Below are 26,782 nucleotides of genomic sequence, written 5' to 3'. Positions count from 1 at the left end.
ACAATATTTAAAATCCATACATAGAGGACACTTGCTTCTGTCATGACTCAAAGTGTAAGCTTCCTTAAAAGACATTTTTATCATTCCCTAAACTCTGCATTAAAGACTGCAGATGGTATTTCTCAAGTCCCAGAAATTCTTTATGACCAGGCTTATGCCCTGCAGAGCTGTCACACACAGTTTTTACCTGCAGCCAAGCTGGTAAAAAAGGGGTGCTGAGCTAACATACCCGGCCGGCATTTGAGAAGCGATCCTTGTCAGTCAGGTGTAATAGGAAGGCTACAGGCCATGAGCCTCCCGGGCTCAAAGGCTGTCAGAAAACAAAAAAATACTGAAAAGATGGGAGTGGGTCAGTTCACTGTTTCTTTCCTTGTCTGTATAACCTGGAGGGAAGCAATGGCTTTTTTGCTTATTTAACATACTGACTGAATGGCTTCTAATTAAAATCCAAACAAGGAGACATGGTTACAAGAAGTACCAAGACACCAACCAACCTCTGCCTAAGGAAAAGCTTTCTCCATCTTTTCCTGAAGCATCTTAGGGACAGGAAACTGGAGAGGACCACAGACATTTCCAGATTTTCTGTATTGCTGTTTCACTGCCTATAATTTCCTTCATACATAATTGCTCAAATGATGCCAATGTTTGTGCGAAAAGTTCCCAAGAACCAATGGCAAAACACTCAAACCATTTAAAATACTTCAGGGATGTGAGCAGGCAGGTTCATAATTTGTAGCCACATGATGGACAGGGCTCAACAGCTTTGTGTACTGTGATTTCTTTATGTCCTCTCAGACAAAGTCTTTACATTGTAATAGTTTCACACAGAATCCTTAGACTCCTGAAAGCTGGACAAGCATTTCCCTACATGTGCACCACAGAAGGCTCCGAGGAAATAAATGTCTAAGGAAATGTCTAAGGGAAGGGTAGGACATACCCAAGGGGTTACTGCTACCATAGCAAACACAGAAATAAATACCACACTGCTTCTCCTCTTGCTTTCATTATGGAAAAGTGTGCAGTATTACTGTGGTAACACGAATACTGTATTAGCAAAGAGGGGCAGGAATGGAGCTGATCCTGCTCCACAGTACAGCATACCAAGGAGGCAAGGGGTGTCCTCTGCACTGGTAAAGCACAGATGGCATTCCTTCAGCACACCCAGCCAAGGATTAACAAAGCAAAACTGCAAAGAGACAAGCAACGTGTGACAGCCAAAGAGCACCTTCAGTAAAATGCCTGCTTCAAGTGAAAACATTCAGGCTGAATGCACCATACCCGTCACCTTTAGAGAACAGATGGTGTCCAGCCAAGTCTGAATTACAACTTGGTCTGAACAGCAATCAGCTGACAGGCTGATGAAAGAAACCAAAGTATTCCTTGTATGAGGAGGACTAGGTTGGTTGGATCTGAATCTAACATGACTGTTTCCTGTTACATGAATTCACCCTACATCTTCCCAAACCTATAGCATTCTTCATAAGCCACTGCTATTCAAAACACAACATGCATAAGTCATATTTTAAAAAACTAATGTTCTTAAACCAAGTTACAAAAATACAAGCTTTAGAAGAAATAGATACCACACAGTGTTAATAAGGAATCGTTCCACACATTGCTTATTTTACAACAAACTTGTAAAATGCTCAGTCACTCTGCCAGTGTGCTCATTCTAGAGACACAGAAAAATACTTGTAAACACATACAGCAGTTAACCTTAAAAATAATGGGGAAGTGCTCACTCACTTCTCCCTCTTGGGGTGCTTTCGATTCAATAGTGTATTAAAACAAATTCTTGAATTTGGGCTCTGATTCAAGGTAAATAAATTCTCTTAAAATTATCCTAATACAGATACTGAACTCTCTCATCTCCCAAGAAACAGAAAAAAATAAGTATTCCTATGTTATTGCTATTCTTTCTAACTTCAAGCAGTAAAAAAGATCTGAAAATTTTAAGTAGGTTTTTGGGGGGTTTTTTAATGGTCAAATTTTTCTTTTGACTTAGTGAAGCTTTGCAATCCAGCCAAGATAACATTTCTGACTGTGGCATAACCTAAGCTGTACAGTAATGTCTTGAATAGCAAAAGTTACTACTTCTCTTCAAAGGAAAGTGCACTTTTGAATGAGTCACCCAAACTGGAGTTTCTGTAAGTAATGCAAGTTTAGGTCAAGTTTCATAACTGGTTAAAAATTATTCCACAAGCTAAGTACTATTGAGTTTTATTTCCTTAGCAGCAAAAGCAAACATCACCCTTGTTCCTTCCTCCTTTGATTCCAGAAAAGCTCCATCTGAAGAAAAGGCAGAAAGGCCAAAGTTGTTAAATTCAGTATCCTGGAAAAGAGGGGCTTATAGAAGGCAGTAGTGTCTTTTATTAGATGAAGGTGGCTGTAGGAAAGGGAGGGGACAGAGGACACTTGCCAGCATCCAGCCCTTGCTGGGTCTGAAACAAGCACAAAGTGATGTCAGCTGCAGTTTGTCTCCCTGTGGCTGGGTACATGCAAAGGCAGCTGGGCTGATGGCAGAGCCTCTCTGGGAAGTGCACCCAGGCTTTTTGCTTGGAGCGTGATGGACTGCCAAGATCATGTCTCCCACTATTTGATACACCTGACTGCATGCATAAAGAGCACCTCAATATCTAATGACATTTATGTTCCATTTGACCAATGGAACAAATTGGCAAGAAAACATAACACTGCTAAAGCAGTTAAGAGGAGAAATTGGTGTGTTGAAAAGCAGGAGATCAAAAAGTTAGGAGTATCACCTTTTCCAACAGGGAATTAAAATATTCTGCTGCTTAAAATAATTAAGCACTATTTTATTGTCTAGGTAATAAATGCTCATCATTATGAAGATGAAAACTGGCATCTAGAGCTTGGGAGGGAGAAGGATATTAAAGATAATTCAGACAGTGACATTGTTAGACATCAGAGAAAATTAAAAATGAGACCTGAAACTTCAAGGCACACAATAATGACAGGCATTTACTTGTGTAAGAGAGGCATAACTTACAGACACTTATAGAAAAACAGACTGCACTGAGTAGTGTGCCAGGGCAAGAACACCACTACTTACTGAATTCATTTCAAAAAATACCATATTACTGTAGTCAAGCTTCAGTGAGCTCTGGCAATCTCATGCCCTACGCAGGAACATTGGGAAGCCCTTCTCGATGTAGGACTGTACCAGCTCATACAAACAGCAGGAAAACTCTTCTCCCCTTAATGTTGCTGCTCACTGAAAACCAGAGAGCTGACCAACACCTCAGTGAGGCACCTTCCTGCTGCAAGACCCACATGGGGCAAGAGCACCGTGACCAGTGCCCAAGAAGCAAAAGCGGTACCACCAGACTTGTCATAACCCTCATCACTGTGCTGATCCAGACTATTCCTATGGAGCATCCTTAAGCTGCAAAATGCCACTTCCACTGATGTTCACTGGTAGCTAGTAAAAAACTATCCCATGAAGTAAGAAATACAACACAAAGCACATGCTAAACATTTCTGCACATTTAAACAAAGCAAAGAATCAGATCAAAGTCCAGGAGGTGCTCAAAGTAGCCTTAGGAGAGTGTTAATGTGATGACTAATGCAGGAAGATAAATCTTGTGTTTCATTCCTGAAAATACATCTCTTGAACAAGACACCAGAATCTACAGCCAAAAGAATTCAGAGACTTGAAACAGGCAGATTCACTCTCCGAGGAAACATCTCCAGTGGCATTCAGGCTGGCACTTAGCTATGAAGTGCTGCTTGGTCAGGAAGGAGCACAACCACACACAGGTGTTTTAAGACTTGCCTTGTTTATAAGCTCTTTCATCCTTCAGTAACTAGAGAAGTTAACTCCATTTACATGAAGCAGCCTGTAATTATTACAAGATTCACTGAAAACACCCCCCTCTCCCTGCCAGCCTATCCTTGAGCAACCTGTTTCCAGTCAGATGTGAAAGCCAGACCCAGACATGGCCTCCACTGGACTTCACGGGGCTGGGTGCCTGCCTGGGTTTCACCTTGTCCCGCTGAAGCCATCTGCTGACCCCACCCTGGCACCAGCTGTGTGCTGCACTTACCTCTGTGAACATGTCTTACTGCCTTCCCACATGGCAGGGCAGATTTCCTGTTTTCATACATTCCCTTGTCAGCCCTAATCAGTGTCAATAGGTTATGGTGTCTTTTGTGCTGGCGGCGTCAGCCCTGACAGGAAAGAACTTTTAATCTCTTCCCTCGCACCGAGCCATGAGAAGCTGCAGGCGCTCCCAGGCATAACTCCCTTGGCTCCTCTCCGAAAAATTCTCTCAAGCACTCGGTTGCTTAGCAATATTTGCCTTCCCCCTGTATGGTTCAAATTGGCAACATCTGTCCCTTTGGCACTTTCCACTCATGCAAGAAACGGTGCGGAGAGTTTAAAAAATCTACAGAGAGGTTGGTGGAGGATGTTTCGTGTGAGCCGTCAGAGCTGCTTTAGCATTTTATTGCTGGTTTATTTCCAGCCTGGATAGGATGCATGGCTTCTTCCAAAGGAGAGGCACACAAGGGAAAAACCTCTTTTGCATCCTGTGGGACTCACCTATTAAATCAAATACAAGTAGCTTTTTCTGTTTACATAACTACACCCTCATGCTCTGGCCTGGTTTAGCTGAAAAAACCCAAACAAAACACAGCACTGACATATAATTCTTTCCTGTCAACTGGGATTGACTGTGATTTCTCCTAAGATATTGCATGCTCATCAAGTGAGAGAAAACAAGAGAAGCCAACATGTGTTTATGCATTTAAAAATGCAAAAGCTGTGTGCAATCCTGACCTCATAACCACTAGTCAAACCCCCAAACTCCCTGTGGTCCATGCAACCATCCCAAGAGGCACTGATTAAGGTCATTGCCTCTGGATGTACCTGCAACCCAGTGAATGAGGGGAAAAAGAAATTAAAATAATGTAAGAGCATAAAAAGTACCAACTGCTTTCACTTCTGAGAGCCAAAAGGGAATATGGAGAAGACCCAAGTAAAAGGATACATCTTTGGACACCTGGTATGACAAGAAGCAGCAGAGAATCCCACAGTAAACCTTCCTCTGGCTGCAATTCAGTTTAACTCACACCACAATGCCCAAGGGTTCTGGAAAGGCCTTGGATGGCACAGCTTTGGATATTTACATGCAAGTTGTTAGGGATGCTTACCAAAAATGAGACAGCTCAGTTTCAGCTCTTATGGTGAAGTTGAGGTTTACTTTTTTTGCCTTTAAAACTTTTCTTACCCGAAACAGTCACAAAAAGTAACAATTCTCATTCACGTTTGATCTGCTTCTTTAGCAGTCACACACCAGCAACAGGATGAATTGACACAACGCCTGTGGTGAAGCATGGAAACCCTTCTCCAATCACCTAAGGCACTTCTGATTATAAAAAGGGCAGCAGAGGAGACACAGAAGTAACACCTTGTTACTTGCCTTGGCGCAAAGCAAGGAAAAAAAATAGTCAAAAAACGGAATACGAGGGGTGAGGGGGAAAACTCCAAACAAAACACAAGCTCCCTTCTATTCAGTAAATGAGAAATACATATAGGATTGGTAGAAAGATGACAACAATAGCTTAAATCCTAACTTACATGAATGAATACTGTGCATTCATTACATAAGGCCAACAGTGCTACATATGTCTTTAAAGATTTTCATTTTGAAAGGATGCAGGATTAAAACAATACATTTATTTCTACTTTACAGGATTCACCTGTCTGACAACTCCCGCCAGTAGAAAAAACTCAGGTGCCATAAAGAGAAGTCCAGTGAAAAATTATCTATCTAGAATGGACTTTCTATATTTGCCATCCAAACTTTTTCATAGCTATTTAGTAATTATTATTTACTATACATCAACCATGTTTTAATTGGTGACCATTGATAAATGTTTACTGAGGAAAACACAGCCCAATGACAGCAATTTGAACACAGAGGTCTTTGTGTGCACCCTGCGCTTCAAAGATAATACAGTGTTACTAAAAAGACTTAACATATTGGGCTGCTTCATTGTTGCTTGTTGTTGTTTCCGTGTTTTAAATTGGCTGTTTCCCTATTTGCTTCCCAGTTCACAGGCAGAAGAGTCCAATGAGGCCTCATTATGCAAGGTAAAAGGAGCTATGCCTTAACATACACAAAATTTTGGGGAAAACAAAGCCAAATCTTCAGTGAACTTAAAGGGCCATACATTCCTCCATACACTATGACCTTAATAATGCTTGAGGATTTATAAACACTCTTCCTTGAAACAGCCTCGCTGCTTCTTGCCCTGCTGTCAAGCTGATTCCCTTTCACACATCACAGTCTGTGTCAATGGAGGCAATACAAGGGTCTCTGTTGGTGCTGCAGCTCTCCTAGAGACATGGAGAGAGAGAATGGCTTTAAAAGCATCTTTGTTTAGGTGCTGAGGAAGAGGTAAAACCTGGCACCTTCTCTCATGAAGAGAAGGGATACATCTAAGCTTCTTCATGTGTGCTATATTTTCAAACTTTCTCACAACAAATTTGGAAAGATGCCTTAAATGGACAGTGATGACATTTGAAAGTGAAGGATTTGGGGAAGAGGGGAAGGAGCTGTTCAGCGTCTCTGAATGCAAAGTAAGACACTGCACTGTTACACACTCTGGATTCACTCACTCTACAGTGAAACTGTGTGTCTATTCGGGCTGGAAGGCTGAACTTTTCAGTGTTCCCATGAGCAGAAGCTGTCAATAATGAATCTACAGCTGCAGGTGAAACACGCCTTAGAAATTCAATTAACCAGAACACATGTGGTTCAGGAAATGGCTTTCCTAAGTCATGTCAAGGGAGATCACAGGAAAAACTGTATTTGGCATGTGGCCCTTCAGGAAACTGGGGCCAAACAGTTCAGGGAAGAAGAGGGAAGAACAGCAGAGTTTCTTCTGGTCTAAACCTATTCACTGTCAGGGTCATTGCAGGGCAGGAGCCTCCCTGCAGCTCCTGTTTCACCAAAAACTAAAGACGACCTTTCATCAGCCAACAGACCCCCAATCAGGCTCTCTTGTACTGTACATCTAGCACACAGGCCATATATCCACTGGTGCAACCTCACTGTTTCTTCCTCTTCTCCAGGCTTCAGCACTGGAGGGCTCTATTATCAAATAGATGTTTATCACTGAGACCAAACAGAAATTAGCAAACATGACAATGACAAGACTGAAAAAAGCAGAAATTGAAGTAATGTGTTTCTCATTAGAGCTTACAGAGCCATTATCCAAAATGCCTGTGCTCCTCCCTGCCTATGCACAGAAAACTGTCAGGGGCCACAGCCTAAAGATCCCTTCTGCAAAGGAGGATCATTTAGCATATTCACAAAAAAGGTTCCTCTATCAGCTTCAAAAGGGACTAAGCATATAATTAAAATCCAGGTCCTGGTTTGCGCAAAACCATTTCTCTTATTATCTTCAATTCCCTTTTTATTGGGTTCTTCCTTTGCTACAAATCTAACAGAAGGAGCATGAGCAATGCTACTCCTGCACCGGCAATGGTAGGATTTTCATGGGCATTTGGACTCAGACTCACATGCCCAACAGAAAGTGAGAAAAAGGTTTCATTCAGCACACAGAGTCATAGCTAATGCTGCCCTATCAAAATTCATATTAAACCAGAGATACATGAGATGACAGAATAAGTATGGGGATGGGAAAAGAGATAAGACAATAATGCAGATGAGACAATAAGATAATGTAGAAGGTGATGCCCTGCACTGCTTTTTTTATCTCCCAGGAGTAAAATATCCAGCTAAACAAATAAGGTAATGTGGACCTCAGTGAACTTCCTGTTTTGAGGTGTGATGTGCAATGCCAAACCTACTTGGTAGCAAATAAAGTCTCTCAGCACGAAAGTATTTTCACAACTTCTCAACAATGTCATTTTGGCAGTTTCCTCTCATTTCCCACAAGATACTGCCCACAGCCATTCGCAGCTGATCCACACCCTTTTCCATGAAAAGCAGACTGCACTCACACTCTTTCTTTTCATTACAAAGGTGGCAAAATACTATTTGAAACAATCTCCATAGCTCACCTCGCCCAGCTGCCTTAGGTCAGCACCATGGGATGCTACATCCCATAGGGCATAGCAATAACCTCAGTGCTGAAGGATGAGCACAGTAAATCTCAAAATGTAGCAGGGGACCAAGTGCCTTTGAGCTCACAGGAGGCCAAGCCACGAGGCAGGCAGAGTCAGTGTGCTGCTCCCTTGGGACAGCTGAAACTGGGCTTCGAAGGGCACAGGAAAAGGAGCTGCATTTGCTGAACAGCGCATCTACAGTGCTGCTCCTCATCTCCCACTGCTTTACCAGGCTGGGCTTCTGCCTGCATCCCACATGACAAATCAGAGGTGGCCTTGGGTCAGCAAAAACTGATGGAGTACAACAAGGAAGCTTGCAGTATCAAGTCATACTTTCCTGTGGATCTACAGTGAGATTTTACAAACTTACAGAGGAGAATCCTTAGGTGTTCACAGTCCCTTATCACAAAGCGCAGGTGACCACAGAATTCACTGCATTGCTGGCTGTCCCAATATTCAGTGAGGATTTGGGGCCTCCACCCACCACCACTCAAAGTACTGACACTCTGCATCAACACTTTATCTTCTCATCGTATCATTTCCCCCTTCTTTTCAACAAGTCTTTGAGGAAAACAAAAATTATGGGCACAGAGGCAGGCTCGAACCATAAAACCTGCTGCAGCCTCACTGAGAAAACAATAGAAAAATCACAGGAAGTGTCACATTTTCACCATTCAAACAGGTATCTCACACCCAGGTGAACCTCAAAATGCACCTTCCAAACAGGGTAACACACACAGAGTCATCATTGCATCTGGCAGTCACTGCTGTTTGCTGACCTGCTCCTCCACAGCCAAACTTGCCCTGCTCGAACAGAGACCCCCAAAAATTGCACTCACCTCTATGGGCTCGGAAGGAGCTTCCAATTTGGATAGTTCAGCTTTGGCTTTTGCCTTCAAATCTGAGAGATCTTCATCAGTCTCTTCCTTGGGCTCAGAAGAGGTTTCCAACTTGGATAGTTCAGCTTTAACTTTTGCCTTCAAATCTGAGACATCTTCTTTGGGTCCTTCATGGTATTCCTCCAGGAGAGGTTTGAGCTCCAGGGATTCAAATGGTGCCTGATCTTGGCCATCCATGGGTCTGACATAGGCAGTTGGTTTCTGCTGCATTGCACTGGCTTTTGATGCCAAAGAAGGGGGAAAAGTCTGAGAGGAAGGCTGAGTGGTGCTGGTCAAGGTAACGACTGGGCTCTCCCAACTTTCCTTCTCCTGCGATCCTGTCACTAAGTCCTGTAATGATTTGGTTTGACTGTAGGTCGACCCATAACTTTTGCTGCTGTTCTGTGACCTGGAATTGATATGCTGGCTGGAATGTAGAGGTGACAGGGGTGCCACTGGAGAAGACAACAAACATGGCAGGAACGGGGAAAGCGCCAGAGGGGAGGCCTGCAGGCCATGAACACGACCTTCCCCACTCCCAGGCTTGTCATTGTGGCTGTGGGGAAAACCTGCCTGATTGTCCCGGCCACCACGGCCGTGCTCCTGACCGTGGCTCCGAGCGCTGGGTAAGCTGCGGCTCTTGGTGTGCAAAGCTGAAGGTGGTTCTGCTCCTGACTGTGCCTTTTGGTAGTGACTGGAGTGGCTTGGAGGACGAGGGGCTACAACCATGGGTCCCACAGGTGGACGGCGGGTCGGGTGCTGGAATGAAGATGGCAGTGTACGGATGGCCTTCTCAGGGAAGTATGGGTGATCAGGCTGTCCAGGGGGAAACAGAGGGGCAACACTCTTTGGAATCCCTATAAGGTTCTGACAGGATTTGTTGCTCATGAACTCCTTGACCTCCTCATAATTGCCCAGCATGTTCTGAATTCGGCTTGACAACTCATCTTCTTTATTAGTCTGCAACAGAAGAACAAAGAGGTGGATATTTCAAAAGCTCCCCAAGAGATCCAGCTCAGGAAGAGACATTCTTCAGGATTTTAACTTAATCACCACACATCACCATGAGTGGCAAGCTCATCTTGATCCTGCAATTCTCTCCAAAGCAGGCAGGACTGCTTGAGCCACTATCAGTTATTCCAACCTGAGCTTGGTGCACCTGCAGCCTCCAGGAGCACGAAAATCAGATCCATTTGTTATATAGCTGCAGGCAGACAGGCAGCCAAGCTGCTCCTGAGCACTCTCCCTCTAACTACAGGAGGACAGTCTAAAGTCCATACTGCTCCTGCACAACCGACAGAGATTCAAGCACATACTCTGAGGAAATAAAATTAAGCAGATGGGAAGATGTCGTGTTTGTATTTATCATGCTCAAGTCTGCTACACCCTATGTAGAGCTACAGCCCTCCTCTTCCACCCCAACCCTCCTTCCTCCTCTCTTCCCCCACCACAGCCCATACCATTACCTTGTAAGGTTCTGCAAAGAGGGGAGTCTTCTCAGAGAACTGTTTTTTGTCTTCCAGTGCCTCCTGACTCCGTCTCTCTTTTTCTCGAATCCGCAGCAAGTTTCTGTCCTCATTGCACAAGCTTTAGGAAAGAGAGAAATGAAGGACGATTAACATTGTACACCAGTGTTATCAGCAAGTATCTACTTTGTACAGAAATCCTGGTTTTCAGACAATGGCATACATCCAGAATGATCATTTTGAAATCCACGGGATGGCTACAGCTAACAAATAAGTTACATCAAGAATTTGCTGCACAACACAGTAACGTGACACACGAGGTAGGTACGTGCATCCTTCTCAGTGATTTCTACTCCTGATACCATCCTTCAAGAAGAGTGGGAAAGAAAAAACTACCCATCCATTTCATTGTGAAACAAACTGAGAAGCAGTCAGTGGGGGTGATAAGCACACCAGCTGGCAAATCCACTTGCAACAATAAAGTGTGAAAAACTACTATTCTTGTTCTCCTCCAGACTTCCACCCCAACTCTTCACCCAGGAGTAAAAGAGAATCCATCATTTTGAAGGTGTTGCCACTTTCAAACAACGAACTTTGCCTACTTGGCAGTAAACAGGCTTGAAAGCTGCTCACAAGGAAACCCGTGTAGTTGCATTTAAGGCAATCGTGCGAACGTATTTAGAAAGGTCTCAGAAACCCAGAAAACACCAGGTCAAATCCCCCTGTTCCTCCTCAACCACATCTGCATGCACTCAATTCCACCAGCCCCACACCAAAGCACCAATAAACCTCTGTCACATGCACAGCAGAAAGACTTCGTGGAAAACCAGATACTTTAAACTACACCTTGCCTTTGAAATACTACTGCAAAACAAAGGAATCTCTTCCTCTAATCTTTATAGACATTGGGGAAGAAAAAGCACGCAGGCATCTCTCTCCTGTCCTAATTCTACTCTACTGCACAGTCTACTATATACATACAATTCCTATATTCTTCTTCAAACATGCTAATTCTCAAGTGTCCCACTTTGCACGAGAAGAGCCTTGTCTTCCCCACCAGTGACATCTTCCCAAATGCTACACCAATAATCTGCTGCTGGAAGTTTAATCATCCCTAGAGGAGAGGCAGAGGACTGGCTTTGCTGTAGCAGTTACCCAAGAGGTCTGACTGCTGCAGAGGGGGTTTCCTGACTCAATGGGAGCTCTGGAAAATGATGCTGCCGGATGGCAAATTTCTATATATGGAACTGCAGTAAGGATATACTTGCACCACTAAGACAGAAAAACATATTCGGGGTTAGACTGTGCACATTTAGCATAGTTTCCACCTTTGCTAGTGCCGAACTGTTTCCAAATATAGCAAAAGAGAAGTGTCCACTAATATCTATGTACCCTACTTCTGCAAACAATTTTAAATATTCATAAAAGAAAAAAGAAGGAAACAGGAATCACAGACCACTGCTTCAGTAAATACATACAATCCTTCCATAATAAACTGTGTAATAGAACCATTTCCCCAGTGCATCTGATGTCATTTTGCATGCCAGCAATTTCCTATCTATAAGCAGTTAGTTGGGCAGTTGCCCTGTGTGTGCACCGGGACAGCTTTGTGCAGTCAGGTGTGGGAGACACCAACTGCAAAAAGCAAAAACTTAGGAATAATTATAAGGCAAGCTAGAAGTAACCTTAGCTATACCTACTATCTGAAATTGTATGCTTGCAAACGATTTTTTTAAGTGAATGTGTTTCACAAAAAGGCAGGCCACATATTATGACCCTGAAAATTGCTTTTTACTAAAACATTGCGCTACATCCATGAGAATTACGGATGTCCTTCTATTTCTAGGCTGGCAAGCACCCAAATTCAGAGTAATCAAGTTGTTTTGCTCAGAGGTTCTAATCACGTTCAAACAAAAGGAAAACCCTTAACCACTTGAGTCTCTCACAACAATAATGTTTATGATGAGAAGTAGCTATGTTTCCTATATGTACCCTGACACTGAATGCAAAACAACTTACGTGCTGCTTGCTGCAAAGACAGCAGCTGTAATACCCCTAAAGGCCTTTTCTTTCCCTGAACCTTCCTTGACCCCAAGCTCTCTTCCCAGCAATAAATTCTTTAGAAAGAGTGTGGAAGGGGGGCAGATGGGATGGGCAGGGACACCGCCTATTTGCCATAGTGCCAGTTCCTGAAGATTTGAGAAGAAACAAAGGTGCCTGCTTGGGAACATCCCGGCGGACACGGGTGCTCGCACACGTACGGGAGTACCGGGCAATGCTCAGCGAGGTCAGTCTTCATATCCTCACGGGGTACAGTGGCCCAGGCTGCTGGCCATGCACAGCTGACTGCCCCTGCAGCCAGACCAGGGGTCATTCCCCTCTCCTTTGCTGCTCAGGATTGCCATCCACCCTCTGCCTCCCTGTCTGAATTGGGTCAATGTAATTTTCATTCCAAGTTTTCCTCCAACTTCATTGAACACAAGAAGCTACAGTTTCAAAAGCAGAGGATAAGGGGAAAAAACACTGAGTAGCTACTTATTTAATCGTGCAGTTGAGAGCAGCAGCCCTCCCTTCTCCAAGTTACAGAAAAGACCTCAAACTACCTGAATGCAAGAGCTAAAACTCCTTCCAATTCTACTTTATCATATAGGTATCATGAAAACCTTTTGAAAACCTGGGCTATGCTGTAACTCACACAGCAGCTACCTCAAGGTCAAGTGCCAGGAAGCCAGGCAGAAAGCCTCTGAGAACCACGGTCAGCTCAGGCCCTGCGTGGCCTCGTGCCAAGAGGAGAGGAGGTCTCCATGGCCTGCCAGGCGCCAGCAAGGAAACCCGTGCGGAGACGCCCTCTGCCAGGCTCCAGCAAGGCGTCCCTCGCGCACGCGTAGCCCCAACCCTGCTTCTGCCAAAGCTGCAGGGAGAACCCCTGTTCTTCAGGAACCTCATCAGACTCACAGCTTTGATACTCAGATTCTCCTAGAATGAGAACTCAAGCAAAACCTCAAAACCACCCCCAAGCTCTTCCTTACTGGTTTGTGGAAAAGCTTGGGGAAACTGGACCTTGAGGCTCGGCACCAACACACCAAGCACATGGGAGCCTAGGATTTGGGGGACACACGCACAAATCACCCCCACCCCCAAAAAAAACCCGAAATTGTGCTTTGTTACAGACTGAAACAGTAGAATCCTGCTAGGCTCAAAGCAGCCCAAGGTGAAGGCACTGCACTGGCTCCCATAAAAAGGGATTTGGTTCAGGAAGTTCAGCAAAGCACACACCCTGACCCACAACATCATCCAGACTTAGATCTGTAACACAAGCCACCAAATACCGACGTGCTCTGAAGCTGCTCTCAGTGACATGCCTATCCTTACTACAGAGTTTCAAATGCTGATATGTGACAATCCAGACCATGACAACATTTTCAAAAAACAGACTGCTGCAGGAAGAAATTCTGCCTCTTCTGTCCCATGCATTCTTCAAATGAAAATGAAATGAAAATAAAAATCTGCTTTATTTGTAATAAGATCTAGTTCTGGCTCCCAAAAGGAATTACCAAGGAGCAGGGAAAAGGGGTGGAGAAAGCCTAAAAAGCAAACATACAAAAAACACTCACTTCCCTCTCAACATGCAGAACCTCTTCCTCTGAAACACTGAGACACAACATTTCATTTTAGTACAACTGCAGGAAAACACAAATTGATTGAAGCTGTTTTGGCATTAAAAATGATTCTTTTTTTCACATAAGAAACTGCTGATCATGATTGAGAGACATTTTTGTTTAAGGCAAGACACAACTAAACAGATATCACAAGGATGCATCACCACAGCCTTGCTGCAGCATCCCAGCTCTATTCCTGTGAAAGTCTCCACAGAAGAATTGCCACCAATTTATAGAGCCAAGACCACATCTACAAAGATTAAAAATGCAAGTTCATTCATCAGGCCATGAGCTTGAAAAGAAACGTGGATAAAGGCATGGCACAGAAAGCTCCTGAGCAGCACAGCTGTGCTCAGCTCTCACACTGGTATCACCTATGCTGCCTGACAGTGACTGCAACACAAGCAGATGAAAGGACAACACTACAGTTAATACCAAACAGCATCAAAAACTCCTTGGCCCAACCTTTGCTTCCTTTCCTTTATGCAAACATTGACAAGTTGCTACTTGCTGAATTTTTTTAAGTTCTGTTTCACATCAAACACTATTTCTCAGAAAACACACAGTTTGAACATACACAAATGGTAAGAGAAAAACATATGGCAGAAGTACAACAGATGGTACAGTTAGTCAATAATTTTCTGCATCAGCATCATCAATCAGCTTTGGTACGTGCTTCCCAAAAACACATATCTTCACACTGAAGTAATATGAATTGGAATTTGCTTTTCAAGATTTTGCTTCCTCTAGCTCCTTCAACTCATCAAGTCTATCCAGCCCTGTTTACTGACTGTATGACAGGGACATCAGACCCACAAAGCAAGAGATCAAGGCCTCACAGCCCACCTGTTTATCTACAATGACTGTAAGAAACCTCCTGTCAAATATTTTTGAACAAAAACAATGTTCCAAGAAAATGCAGCACTGCTGCAACCTTTCCTTCAAAGCATAGGGAAAAATGATGTTGAATACACCTCTTTTTATGTTTTAAATACAGAGCCCTCTAGGTTACACAAAAAAATTGAAGCAGAGAAGGCTGGGATGTTGTAACAGGCAGAAGGAAACTGCCACTTTGCTTAAGTAGAAGCTAAGTTAGCTTTTGCCAGGAAAAAAAACCAGTTCTACTTTTGTAACATTAATCATCATCTCAGCCTCTCCTGTGGTAATCTTTGGGTTCAAATTCTTACTTATTTGTTTCCTCCCACTGTTGCCAAGTTTAAAGTTATATTCATTACTCAGCCATTAAAAGGTTTTTGCTTCCTTTCAGCATCAATAGGCCTTTGATCATCAAGCAGTTCCCAGGAGTAAGCCTGATCTTTTCCTGAGAAGAACTGAGTCCCTGCAGCGCCCAGCAACTTTAGCAGAAACTGGGAACTCTCAGATGTTCTTCAAACATGACAGATCCTTCATAGAACTGAGCCTAAACCCCAGTGCAAATGGCTGTGAACTTAAAAACACACCCCAAGATTTCTCAGCCTGTGGTCCATGAAGTCTCAAAAGAGGAAAAAGATTTGTCAAAAGATGCAAATAACTGACAGTAACAACCTCTTGTGCCTACTCAAAAAAGGCAAACAAGTGAAAAGTTTATGACTCGAACTTTCCCTCACACCCTGAAAAGTTTAAAATCTAACTATTATTTAGTCATAAATTGCCACCTACAACACCAACTTAGGAAATCTGGAAAAACGTGACAATTATAGAGCATGTAACTATGGTGCCATAGCTGAAGACCTGAACAAACCAAGAGGCAGCCTCTCTACTTGAGATGCTGTAGAAATGAAGTCTCTCAAGTAACCCAGGCTTACAGCCTCTCCCCATGTAGGTGACGTTAATAGAACAGTCAGAAAAGGTGTTAATTATAAGTTAGATGGGGAACACGAAAGCTGTCATTCTCCATCTAAATGCAAATATCCTACAAGAGCTTTTAAGAAGGTGTGATTGTGTGAAGTGTAATTACAAGGAAAACAGACAAGGAGTTGATGAATTCAAGGCCTTGTTTGTTCTGGATGTGGCAGGCAAAGCAGGAAATGTGAAAAATTTAAATCACCGGGTATGTGCAATGAAAAATCCTGACCACTTCGCCTCTGCAAGGCGTTCCGTACACGGCAGTCACAGGCACACATCCCAGGATTTCCCCGAGCCACGTGAGTGTTCTGACTGCCATTCAGCCCTGAAGGCATGCGTGTCTTTTTGGGTAGGTGAGTGAAGATCTGCAGTTCAAGTGCTATTTCAGTGACCGCGTATGCACAGAAAGGCGGCTGGCGCCTTGGCCGCAGCCGATGGAGAAGCTCTAGAAGTGCAGCTTAGGATGGGACCCAAGTCCAGGAGTTCCCCAGGTTTTGAGAGCCTTCTCCTAGCTGCACACCTTGATTGTGGTGAACCAGCCGAGACAAGGCTGAGCTTCCATGTGAGCAGCTTTTGCAGCCAAGAGAAGCCCATCCATGTCTCTTCTCACTTCATCAGCAAGGATCAAAAAGTTAGCTTTGTCAGGATACAGATAAGACAGTTGCCCAAATGGGTTTACTTTGCAGAGGTGACAGTGAAAAATAAGTTATTCTAAACTTCACTCTCTGTATCAAAATGGGAGGCTTCAGTTTGCCACTAACTCATCAACACTGCTCTGTTGCACAGCTGAGCAAACATTTTCACATAGCCCCAAGTGCCTCCTCCCATAGAGAGCTCTCAGACCCAGGGCCAATCTGGTCAGGCTCAGCTGGTACACCCAGATCCCTCTGACAGCGCGCTACATCCTGGCTTTGTCTGAGAATCCGCTTCTATGGAGAAGCGGCATTCCCTGCTGAGCAGATCCTGCTCCAACAGAGAGGGGACTCTGAGTCATCCACGATTGTCTCAGAAGTGACCTTTTCCCATTTTTATGGATTTAAAAGTCAGCTGCAGTCACGAAGTCTCATCCACAAAATGCAACCTGGCATTATTCCCGACTTGCCACAGGGCAAGCACAGGGATGCTGGCACAGCAGGGTCACCAGCCCTGTGCCCCAGCCGCTGTTGCAGCGACTGTTCGAGTGGCACCTTCCCTGCCTCTGCAGGGAAGCACCTGGAGCTTGCTGCAAGCTGGACTATTCCCCGTGATGAAAATGGAGGTAAAGCACTTGGCAACTGCTGTGACCTGAGCATGTAGACATGAACTCACGCATGTCCACGTCAGAGCAGCACAGTGGCAATCTGGATTAAGTCAGTGTTCAGGCAGGAGGTGGGCAGCAAGAAAAATTAAAGTGAGTAGACCCATTAGAAACGCAGCTTGATATCTTCTGCTCTCCACCAGGATTAACAGCACCTGGAACAACTCTCACTACTTGGGAACGGACTGCCCTGAAGCATTACCCCCTCCCACAGTGTTTCTTCCTCTTGATTATCTACATGTCACTTACAATAAAAAACATCATGTATTTTTCTCGATTGTTTAAGTCAGCCTGAGACATGTAAACAAATTTAACTCATTAGCTTACAAACCCCAGCTCAGGAAAATTACATGACTGAAGTAAAATCAATGAAAGAGTGCCAAATCTCAAATTTTGTTAAGCCTGGCCAGATCCTCCAGCACTCTGCACCTCACTGCCTGTCTTCAGCTGTTATCTCTAAGCCTAATCTTTCTGGTAGGGCTCTTTAAATCAGCTGCATGAGCACAGCAGCAGGGTAACTACCACGAGGTGAGCAGCAAGCCTTTCAGAGCACGTACATGTGTGCACAACTGCCCAGCACAGGGAGAAGGTGTTCCCCAGCGGAAACACAGAGGCAGGACTGGGATATTTTATTAACTCACCCATCACTTGCAAAATATCAGTGTCTCTAACACTGACAAGGCGTACTTGAAATAGTCAGAAGTGGTTATCAGCTGCTGCCCGAGCAGTCTGAAGACTTTCTTCAGTGAAATGGTGCATGAAATCTCCCACTGTACCCATCTGCCTCTGAATTCCTCATCTCAACGGCAGAAATCCAGCACCTGGGATGAACTATTGTAGGTTTGCCTGGGAAAAAGCATGGGGCACAACCTACATTCTACCTTATATAAAACCTATCCTACCTGTTCATTTGCTTTTGCCTTGAAATTTCTCTTTTTGCTGTTCTTGTTGTTCAGTAAAATCAATAGGTTTAAAGGCAGCAAGAGAACTGCGTGTTTGCAGTAGAAACGTACAAAGAGCAGAATGTAAAAATGAAATCAGTTTTCTATTTCTTTAAAATATGCTCCAAAACAATGTCCTTTACTGGCAAACCATGAGAGATTAGGCAAAAAGGCTGTTGCAAACTAGTACTATTTGAAAGAGAGCTAAATAATTAAGGGATCAAGAAAAAGTATTTTTTCCTTTAATATTAATTTCCCAGACCTATTTTAATTCATTTTTTCACACAATTAAAACGTTTTGATTCACACACATATTTTCAGTTTACTGATTATAGGGAATTATAGGAAATTAAACCATGCTTCTTAGACCTACCCATGTCCAAACATGTTATTCCTGATGTAACACAGAAGTACTCAGTCAAGCAAAGCCCAACAGTCCCCTCCAACCCAGTTACAGTTTCCCCAGGATCCTCATAAAAGTCATAAGCCTTTGAAAGACTTCTCAGTTAAAAGGCTTTAAGATAAAAAGCAAGTTGCAGCAACATAAAAAAAGAAAAATAATAATCCAGGTGATATCAGCTGTTAAATTTCAGAAAACTAATGTTTAATTTTCCATGTGAAATAATTTTGCAAGTTAAATCAAAGGTTCGAGGCTTACAATCTATTTTACTACCTTAGTTCTTTGAGAGGATACTGAAATGCTTACTGCATGTGCAGGAAGTCAAATGCAGTACATTTTCTATTTTAGGACTACATTAAAATTATTCAAGTGGACATGCCTTTTGTTCATTGATTTTACAGAATTTCCTAAATGCCACTAAAAAAACCCCAACATTATTGTTCTCCACTACAGCAAAAAATAATTTCAACAAGATACACAGTTAGTAGAAGAAAACCAGAAATGTTTAGTGAGCAGCTGCTTCATGGGTGTGCATTTCTCACACAACTCTCCTCACATAGCTACCATCCCTGCACATCTGGCCAAGTGAATATATCACTGGCTTTCCCCAGGAGCCTGCTCTCAGTTGACCTTGTCCATGCTGTGCCAAGTAGCTCCTGTTCCATCAGTCACTCTGCCATGAGGTCCACAGGTGCCTTAACATACGCGTATTGCCACACTCACTTCATACACAGCTCAGCTTAGCTTAGTTCCCTTCAGCCATCCCCAAACCCCTGTTTTCTAAAGACCTGACTTCAGCCAGCTTGTTGTAAATGCTGTCAGACAGCTTGCAAGGGCTGGCAGTGAGACTGCTGCAGAGCCCAAGAGCCTTTCACCTCAGATTTCCTGCACAGTCCGAAGGGTCCTCCTTTCTTCCCTCTGTGACCATCCCAGCTGAGGGCCAGCACAGACTCCTGGAGCTGACAGCTCAATGCAGCTCAAAGCCCAGCGTGTAAAAGAATGTAACATCAGCCTGAGAATTTGCTCCTTTCCGACTGCAAACCTGAAGCTGTTCAAAGAATTAACTCCACATCAAATGCTATCAGTGGTTTAATTTGCTGTGAGGCATGTCAAAAGCAAAACCTGCAAATATGAGCATTTGAAACTGTCTCAGAAATATGGATATATGCAACTCTGCCTCCTGAATTTTTAATCCCCTGCAACTTTATTAAACACAAGAGCAACTTTATAACATTTCTTGTGAAACATTCTCAGTGTAAATCCTTCCCAAACAATTGAGTAAATCAAATCTAACATGCTATGAACAGGATAGTACTGTAACTAAATTGAGATTAAGAAAAATTAAAAAATACTAAAGAGATAAGTTCTTTCATACTTTCATAGGAATTAGCAGCAAACACATAATGCATGAAAGAAAGGTTTCCTATCCTTTTGAGTTTTTCACTTACATAACAGCATGTACCAAGTAACAGGTTGGACAAGTCTTATCTGCATAGCAAGGACTACGTAGAAGCATAACGAGATTAGCAATGTTTGTTGAAAAGATCTATTTATATGCTGAAAAGCCTATTTGAAAATCTTTCCTGCAGTCTCTGCCAGACTATAATTATTTCAGAAGTATTTCCTAATTTTTTTCATCTATACACAGAAGGACCTGCTAACTTTCCTATGGTTTGTATTTGTTTTTCAATTTTATTAAGAGGTGCACATGCTCTGTAGCCGAGTACCTCTCTGTGCTGGAGTTTCAAACTGCAATCGAATCATCAGCCTGAACAAAGCATCTCATTGTCATTCGAAAGAACTTGGCAAGTGTTCAATCTAAGCAAGAGCAATAATCCATGACAGGGTGCATTAGGCAGGTACTGATGCATGCCTAATGCACACTGCAAAGCATATACCCCTCCAAAATACACTCTGAAGTATCTTATCTTTCCTTTTTCCTGCTTTTTAAGAATATTTACATAAGCTGTTACTTTTAGCAACCAACTACAAAAAGGAATCCCTTTAAAGAATAATAATAAAACGGATGCAAATACTTTTCCCCTTCAATTCTGTACACACTTATTTGACATATTTCTGATTTTCAAATTTAAAAACAAAACAAGCAAAACAAAACACATTTTCACCACATCATCTGCACCTCTACTTAAAAAGCACCTATTTTCCCCTGGTATTGGAAGCAGACTGAGAAACAGCCAAGTGCTCAGCTCCAGCATCATTAGCCACACTTGCGTGCAGGCAGTGGGAACATCACCCTCTGGCTCGGACCAAAAGCAACAGCCAGCTCCAGTTCCCACGGGACAGCAGCATGGCTTTGGCAGTGCCAAGGCCACTGCAAACACTGGAAATCTCTGACCTGCCTGGTGCAAGCCTGGTGCTGGGTCTGCATCTGTGCACCCCAGGGAGAGTCCAGCAGGCACCAAGCACGTCCCAGAAGTGCAAAGAAAGGTCTGAGCAACGAAGGGGCTTCTGCAGGCAGGTGAAGTCAGGCAGCCTTGCCTAAGGCAGCACCGGGAATCCAGGCACTAAATCATGAGAAAGGGAAGTGCTGGTGGGAATCAGTAAGGCTGCTTACCTCACCTCCCTGAGCAGCATGTGCTCCTGGGGAACATGTTCCCTGCTAATCATGCCCTGGTCTGGAGAACACACAGCTGTACACCAAATCTACAGCCAGCTCAATACCAAGATAATAGTTGTTCACCTGCTGCTGTCTAACCTGGGTGAGATATCTGAAGGATGGACACAGTTTCTCTAAAGACTAATGTACCATGAAAGGCTTGCAGCAATACTAAAAAGTGATAACGTCAATGTGCCTCTGAGCACATCTCCTTGGCTGCTTAAAAACATGGAGTATTTTTTGTGAACCACGTAACACAGCAAACCCCATTATTTTTACAGGGAGGCAGAGGAACAAAGCATTTTCTAGCTGAAACGGCAAACTACTACACACCAGGAGCTATCTGCCAATAATTGGGCAATGTGCTGATTAATACCTTTTTCTGGGTTGCCTAAGGACACTGCATGCATGAGTATCTGGCCACTATTAATTAATCACTCTTTGTGCTTTTATCCTGGTAGAATTTACATGTTGCACACACAGTGAATACCCTGAATGAGGCAATTTCTACCTCCAAAAGCACTTACTATTGTCAGTCTATTTGCCCTGCTTAGCCCGATGCTCAGATTGGCAATAAATCATCATTCTTAGCAGCTTAAGTGTTTAGTGTCTTTCATTCAATATCCTTTCCTCCTCCCTGTTCCCCCTGGAAGTACAGTAATCATGTGCTGAATAGTCATTTGCAGCACTGCAATTAAGAGATTATTCCATTAGGCTTTGTATTTCTATCCAGTTTTATGTTTCCATTAAAAGCACTTTGTTAAACAATCGAGCAAACAACTTAATGCAACAGCAGGAGCCACATGAGCTGATGCCTGTCAGGCAGAGCCCTGGTGAAGCAGCCCAGGATGGTCAGGCAGTGCTCATGGGTCCACAGGGAAACCCTCATTTTAGGCAGGATCCCAAAGCCAGAGAGAGGATGGGCAGCAGGACTGCAGATGGGCCAGCGTGGAGTAAGCAAGAGGGGGAGTGGCTGCCTGCCAAGAGGTTGGGTGAAACTGGGGAAGAGTCACTGGCCAGACAGTCGTGAGTGGGTGCATTCCTCTGTAAACACAGCATCATTTCTTGTGCCTCTAAGAGCAGAGCAAAAAATGTCAAGGAAGTTCTACTTCCATAAAAACTGATCACCTCTTCAAGGAGCAAAACCTGGCAGCCAAAGGAAGGCACGTCTACCCAGAAAATGACAGTGGTGATTTCACGCCAAGATGGTGGCCAAGGCTGGAAATCCCATTGAAGTGCTGCAGAAATACATGTGAGGGGTTTCACCAGGCATATCCAGCATTCTGTCCACTCAGTGGTGACTCACGGCACCTTCCAGGGAATACATCGCCTTCTCTGATAATGCCCTTCCAAGCCTCTGCCCTTATGAATATTTTCAGCGCAACAGCCAACAAGTTCCTGTCCTCAGCAGCATGGTGGCAACAGACTTGGAAGGAGAATGAATCAGCACTGCCTCTCCCCGGGGTTCCTCATCCCTGCCCTCCCACGCACGCACGTTCCCAACAATACTCACTCCCTGCCCTCAGGATGAGGCAGGAGGCGTGCGCTTTGCTTACCAAGGGACAGAGCAGACGCCCTGCAGTAACCACTGCACCAAGCTCCTGGAGAAGGTTTTACATTCTTACATGCAGGCTGCTGGACTCCTTTCCCCCTGACTGTCTGCCTAGAGCTACATCCAGTGCCAAGCACAGAAAGCCTCTTGAACAACCTGCATCCAAGCAGACAGCTTCCTGCATCATCACAGGGATGCGCTGACTCAGGATTGCTTCATCTCTCTATATTCTTTCGCTGGCCCCGAGATTCATTAATGAAACACCCACAAACAGAATGAATAACACCTCCAGCAGCAGCTAACGCCTCACATAACCCAGGTACATCCAGCCAAGTCAACTGTAGAAAGCTAGGTATTTTCAAGAAAAGGCAAGTTGATCATAGTAATTTGGAACTGCAGGATTACATCCTCAGCACACACTTTCTGACACATTCTGTAACTTTTCCATCTTGCCTGTGGTTACTAAACACGGGCTGCAAAATAATAAAATTCTGCAAAGCAAGCTTGCCATAAGTATTTCTGGAAGCCAGTTTAAAAAAGAGAGTAAGGAAAGAGTCTCACTATGCATTTTTCTATCCCTCTTTAAACTTCCCTTTCATTAATCCTCAGAACAGCTCTTAGAATCCTTCCCAACTAGCAAATTGTGCCTTAACTCCCCATTTTTTCACTTAACAGCCCTGCTTCGAAATGTGGTGCTTGTAGTAATGCACACAACAGAGAAAGAACACAGGAAATTGTAAGGTTAATATCCCTCCCTTTTCTACATCTCTTTTTCTGTCATTCCTCAGTTTCAAGCTGTGAACCAGGAATCCATTTTGAGCACTTGCTTATACATATGCAAAACCCATTCTCTGTGTAAAAGCTCCAGGTCAAGAATTCTTTTTGAGCACAAGCTTAAGCGAAGATCTTTACCAGGAACAACTTTTTGAAGTGGACTTGAAAAACTTAAAGCCAAAGGAAACTAGAAAACCAGATACTGGTGTAAATTCCTCTTGTCACTAAAGTACAACATTGCCTTATACAAGTCTCTCAAAAGATATGGAAGGGGTAGATCAGCTGGAACCCAATGTACAAGCTGAAGGCTACGATTTGGTCCCAAATGAGGACGGCACGGAAACACCCAGAGGAACCAATAAAATTTGGAGCAGCAGCTGTAACAACACCTTATGTGTTCACCCTGCTGAGCCCTGTCACGCAAGTTCTCACCACTGCCTCAGCTTTCAGCACACCCTTGGCCAGCTGAACTCACACAAACCATTTCAATCCTCCTCTGGTTTCCTGCTTTCCATTGAGACTTTGCAGGATCCTAGATCTGTATCTAGTCAGTGCCTGCACCTCCCTTGCACTTCCATCTTATTTGCACTCACCCACTCGAAACAGAAGAGGAAGGGGTGAAAGAATAGTTCAAGGACCTTCTAAGAAAATTGCACGGCATAATTAAAGACCTTTTAAATGCATCTTATTAACCTCAGCAACTGCTACTGGTTGTTCAGACCTCCCCCTCTCTAGGGGAAAGGAAGAAATATTGAACAAGCAAAACCAAATCATTATTCACTTGGCAGATTACTGTACACAGTCTTTCAAGCTGTTACATTCAAGTAAACACAGCTTATATCAATATCATCTGTACTTTTCCATCATTAGGCTGCGAGGGAGGAGGATGGCTCATTTTCAAGGAAGCAATTTTTATAAAAGGAAACCATTGACTTGATATTTAATCGATGCACAAAGGAACAGGGAAGCAAAGAAGAAATTGCCCAGAAGATGGGGTTGGGACACAGAAAGAAGAGAGTTTTCATCACAATACCTTCTTTTATACAGCATTTCTATCAGACTTTTTCAAGGGGATGGGGGGAATATCTTCAAACATGAGTTTGATGTTTGCTCCTGCTATAGTTGAAAATAGGACCTTTTCTCCTATTTTCTACTGTTTGACTAGCACAAAGGACTGCCAAATCAGACAGTTACAGGAATAAGAACTCTTAATGGAGCTGAGTGGAAACAGTACTGAACACAGGACCTGTGACTAAAACACCACGAGCTCCATATGTGTCTCTTTATAACTAAGTACAGCACGGATACCAAAGTCAGTTCTAGGTAAGAACTGAAACCACTGTATTTGGCCAGTGTCCAGCCTAAAGGACAGAACGTCAACTAAATGTTCATTATATTTAAAAATTAACCCAGACTGCATCAGACTTTATAAGCATTACAGGAGAGGGGGTTGTGTGTGTGTGTGTATGGTTTTCTTTTTCTTGATTTGGGGTGTTTAGTTGGGGTTTTTTAGTATGCACAGTTTCTCAGTTTTCACAATAAATTCTCTCACAAGCTGTTCAAATAGCAAAACAATATCAACACACACCAATACAGTTCCCAAACCAGATCCCAAGAAGGTTTTGGTTGCAATTCCCAGATTACGCAATAATTACAAACTGCTTTCGTTTATTCAAGAATCACAGAAAGGAGGTTCTGGCTGTGAAACACAGCACTACACTACATCAGCTGTCTATATTTTAAGAGGAAGAAACAGCAGTAGGTTGCCTGCACATAAATTCAGTCTGTCCCTCCAAACATGCAGGAAAAAGGGATGTGTAATGAGAGAAACCTATTTACTGCCAGTCAGTTCATCCAGTTTACTTAACTGATGTGGAAAGAAAACACCCTTTCCAAATCATTAGGAACCAGACTGATCCACATGTTTAAGTAATGGAAGAACCAGCTTGGTAGCCAAGTTTTAATGTTATCAATTTCTACAGACTGACAGTTTCATCCATCTGTTTTAATCCACTATGGTCCTACTCGTGCAGAGCTGCACTGTCTGGTCACCACAGCACCAAGCAACAGCACTACTCATCAGTGACATGCTAAAGCAGGTACAGAAACTCCACCTTGGAGCTGGGTCACTTGGAACCAAAACCAAGGCTGAAGTCATCCCATTTACCGACTAAGAGTTTGGAACTGGTTTGGAAGGGGAAGGGAACAACAGCAAAAAGTTAAAGGCATCTTCAGAGTGAAATTCTAGACTGAAGCTGTGCATGTTTTTTCTTCTCCCATCCTAGGCTAAACTCTTCATTTTTATTACAAATAAATAGAGAACTGCAAGGGAAAGCTTTGTGCCATTTAATTCACTAAATGACCTAGTCTTTTTTCATATGTGAAACAGTGAGTTACTGAATTTTCCCAAGTCAGTCAATTTAGGAAGTTATTTTGGTCTATTGTTCTTAATTCCTCATTGTACAAGTCAACTGCTTTTCCTGCAGGACGCAATGGTAAAAGTACCCCATGTCTCCAAATAATAAATCTCATTATTATGGTGTTTCTATAAGCAGATTAGTCCTTCTCAAAGAACAGCACATGATTTTACCTATTTTTCTGTCTCTCTCCAGTCTGGGTGGTTACACAGAATTTTCTTAAACTCCAGGCCAGTAGTTTTTTTACCCCTGTAGCACATTAGACAGAACCAGGCATTCCCTTTACGGAGGACCACAAACCCAGCTAAGCAAAGAGAGCCTATTACTAGTTTGCTGAAGCCAGTCCATGTAAAATGGATATGGGTTTGCAAACAGATAAAGATCACCTACAGTGTTCCAAAACCTCGGCAAAGTGATCACATTCCCTTTAAATATTAAGGCAACTCATTCATCTTGCTTCCAGAATGCAAGCTACAGAGCATCATGCGTTAAATCAGAAACCCAAAGTCAAAGCAATGACTGATTAAGAGTTAACTGCTGGATAAAGCTGACCACTCTGTTACAAGGGGGCTGAAGGGTCTCAGCAAAGAAGGGAGACACAGTGGTCCAGAAGAGCTCTTTGGCCAACACAGCTTATAACCACCATCCCATAGCCATCCTCCCTGAAGCCATAGGCCAGAAAAAGCATTCTTCACCAGTATCATGGAGTTCACACTTGGGCCAACACAGTTATCTCACCTCTGCAGTGTATTTGTTGCCTTTTAGCTATGCCAGCACTTTTCACAGTAAAAAAGGCCTGCAGTGACAGACAGACACGACAGCTTCCAGGTAGTGG

At 43.4% G+C, this 26,782-nt stretch overlaps 1 protein-coding gene across 2 annotated transcripts in view; it reads right to left on the bottom strand.

Moving 5' to 3' along the window:
- Positions 1-26,782, bottom strand: part of AFF1 (AF4/FMR2 family member 1) — a 68,274-nt gene that overhangs the window by 34,774 nt on the left and 6,718 nt on the right. For both annotated transcript variants that reach the window (XM_032108827.1, XM_032108828.1), the window contains exons 2-3: positions 10,446-10,566; positions 8,941-9,939 (exon numbers count right to left, since the gene is read on the bottom strand). In XM_032108827.1, the coding sequence (XP_031964718.1) occupies positions 8,941-9,939; positions 10,446-10,566 (1,120 nt within the window). The remainder of the gene's footprint in view (positions 1-8,940; positions 9,940-10,445; positions 10,567-26,782) is intronic.

Source organism: Corvus moneduloides, chromosome 5, assembly GCF_009650955.1.
Source record: "Corvus moneduloides isolate bCorMon1 chromosome 5, bCorMon1.pri, whole genome shotgun sequence".
Classification (NCBI taxonomy): Eukaryota; Metazoa; Chordata; class Aves; order Passeriformes; family Corvidae; genus Corvus; species Corvus moneduloides.
Note: the sequence above shows the minus strand (reverse complement) of the source record. Positions and strands in the feature narration are given on the sequence as shown.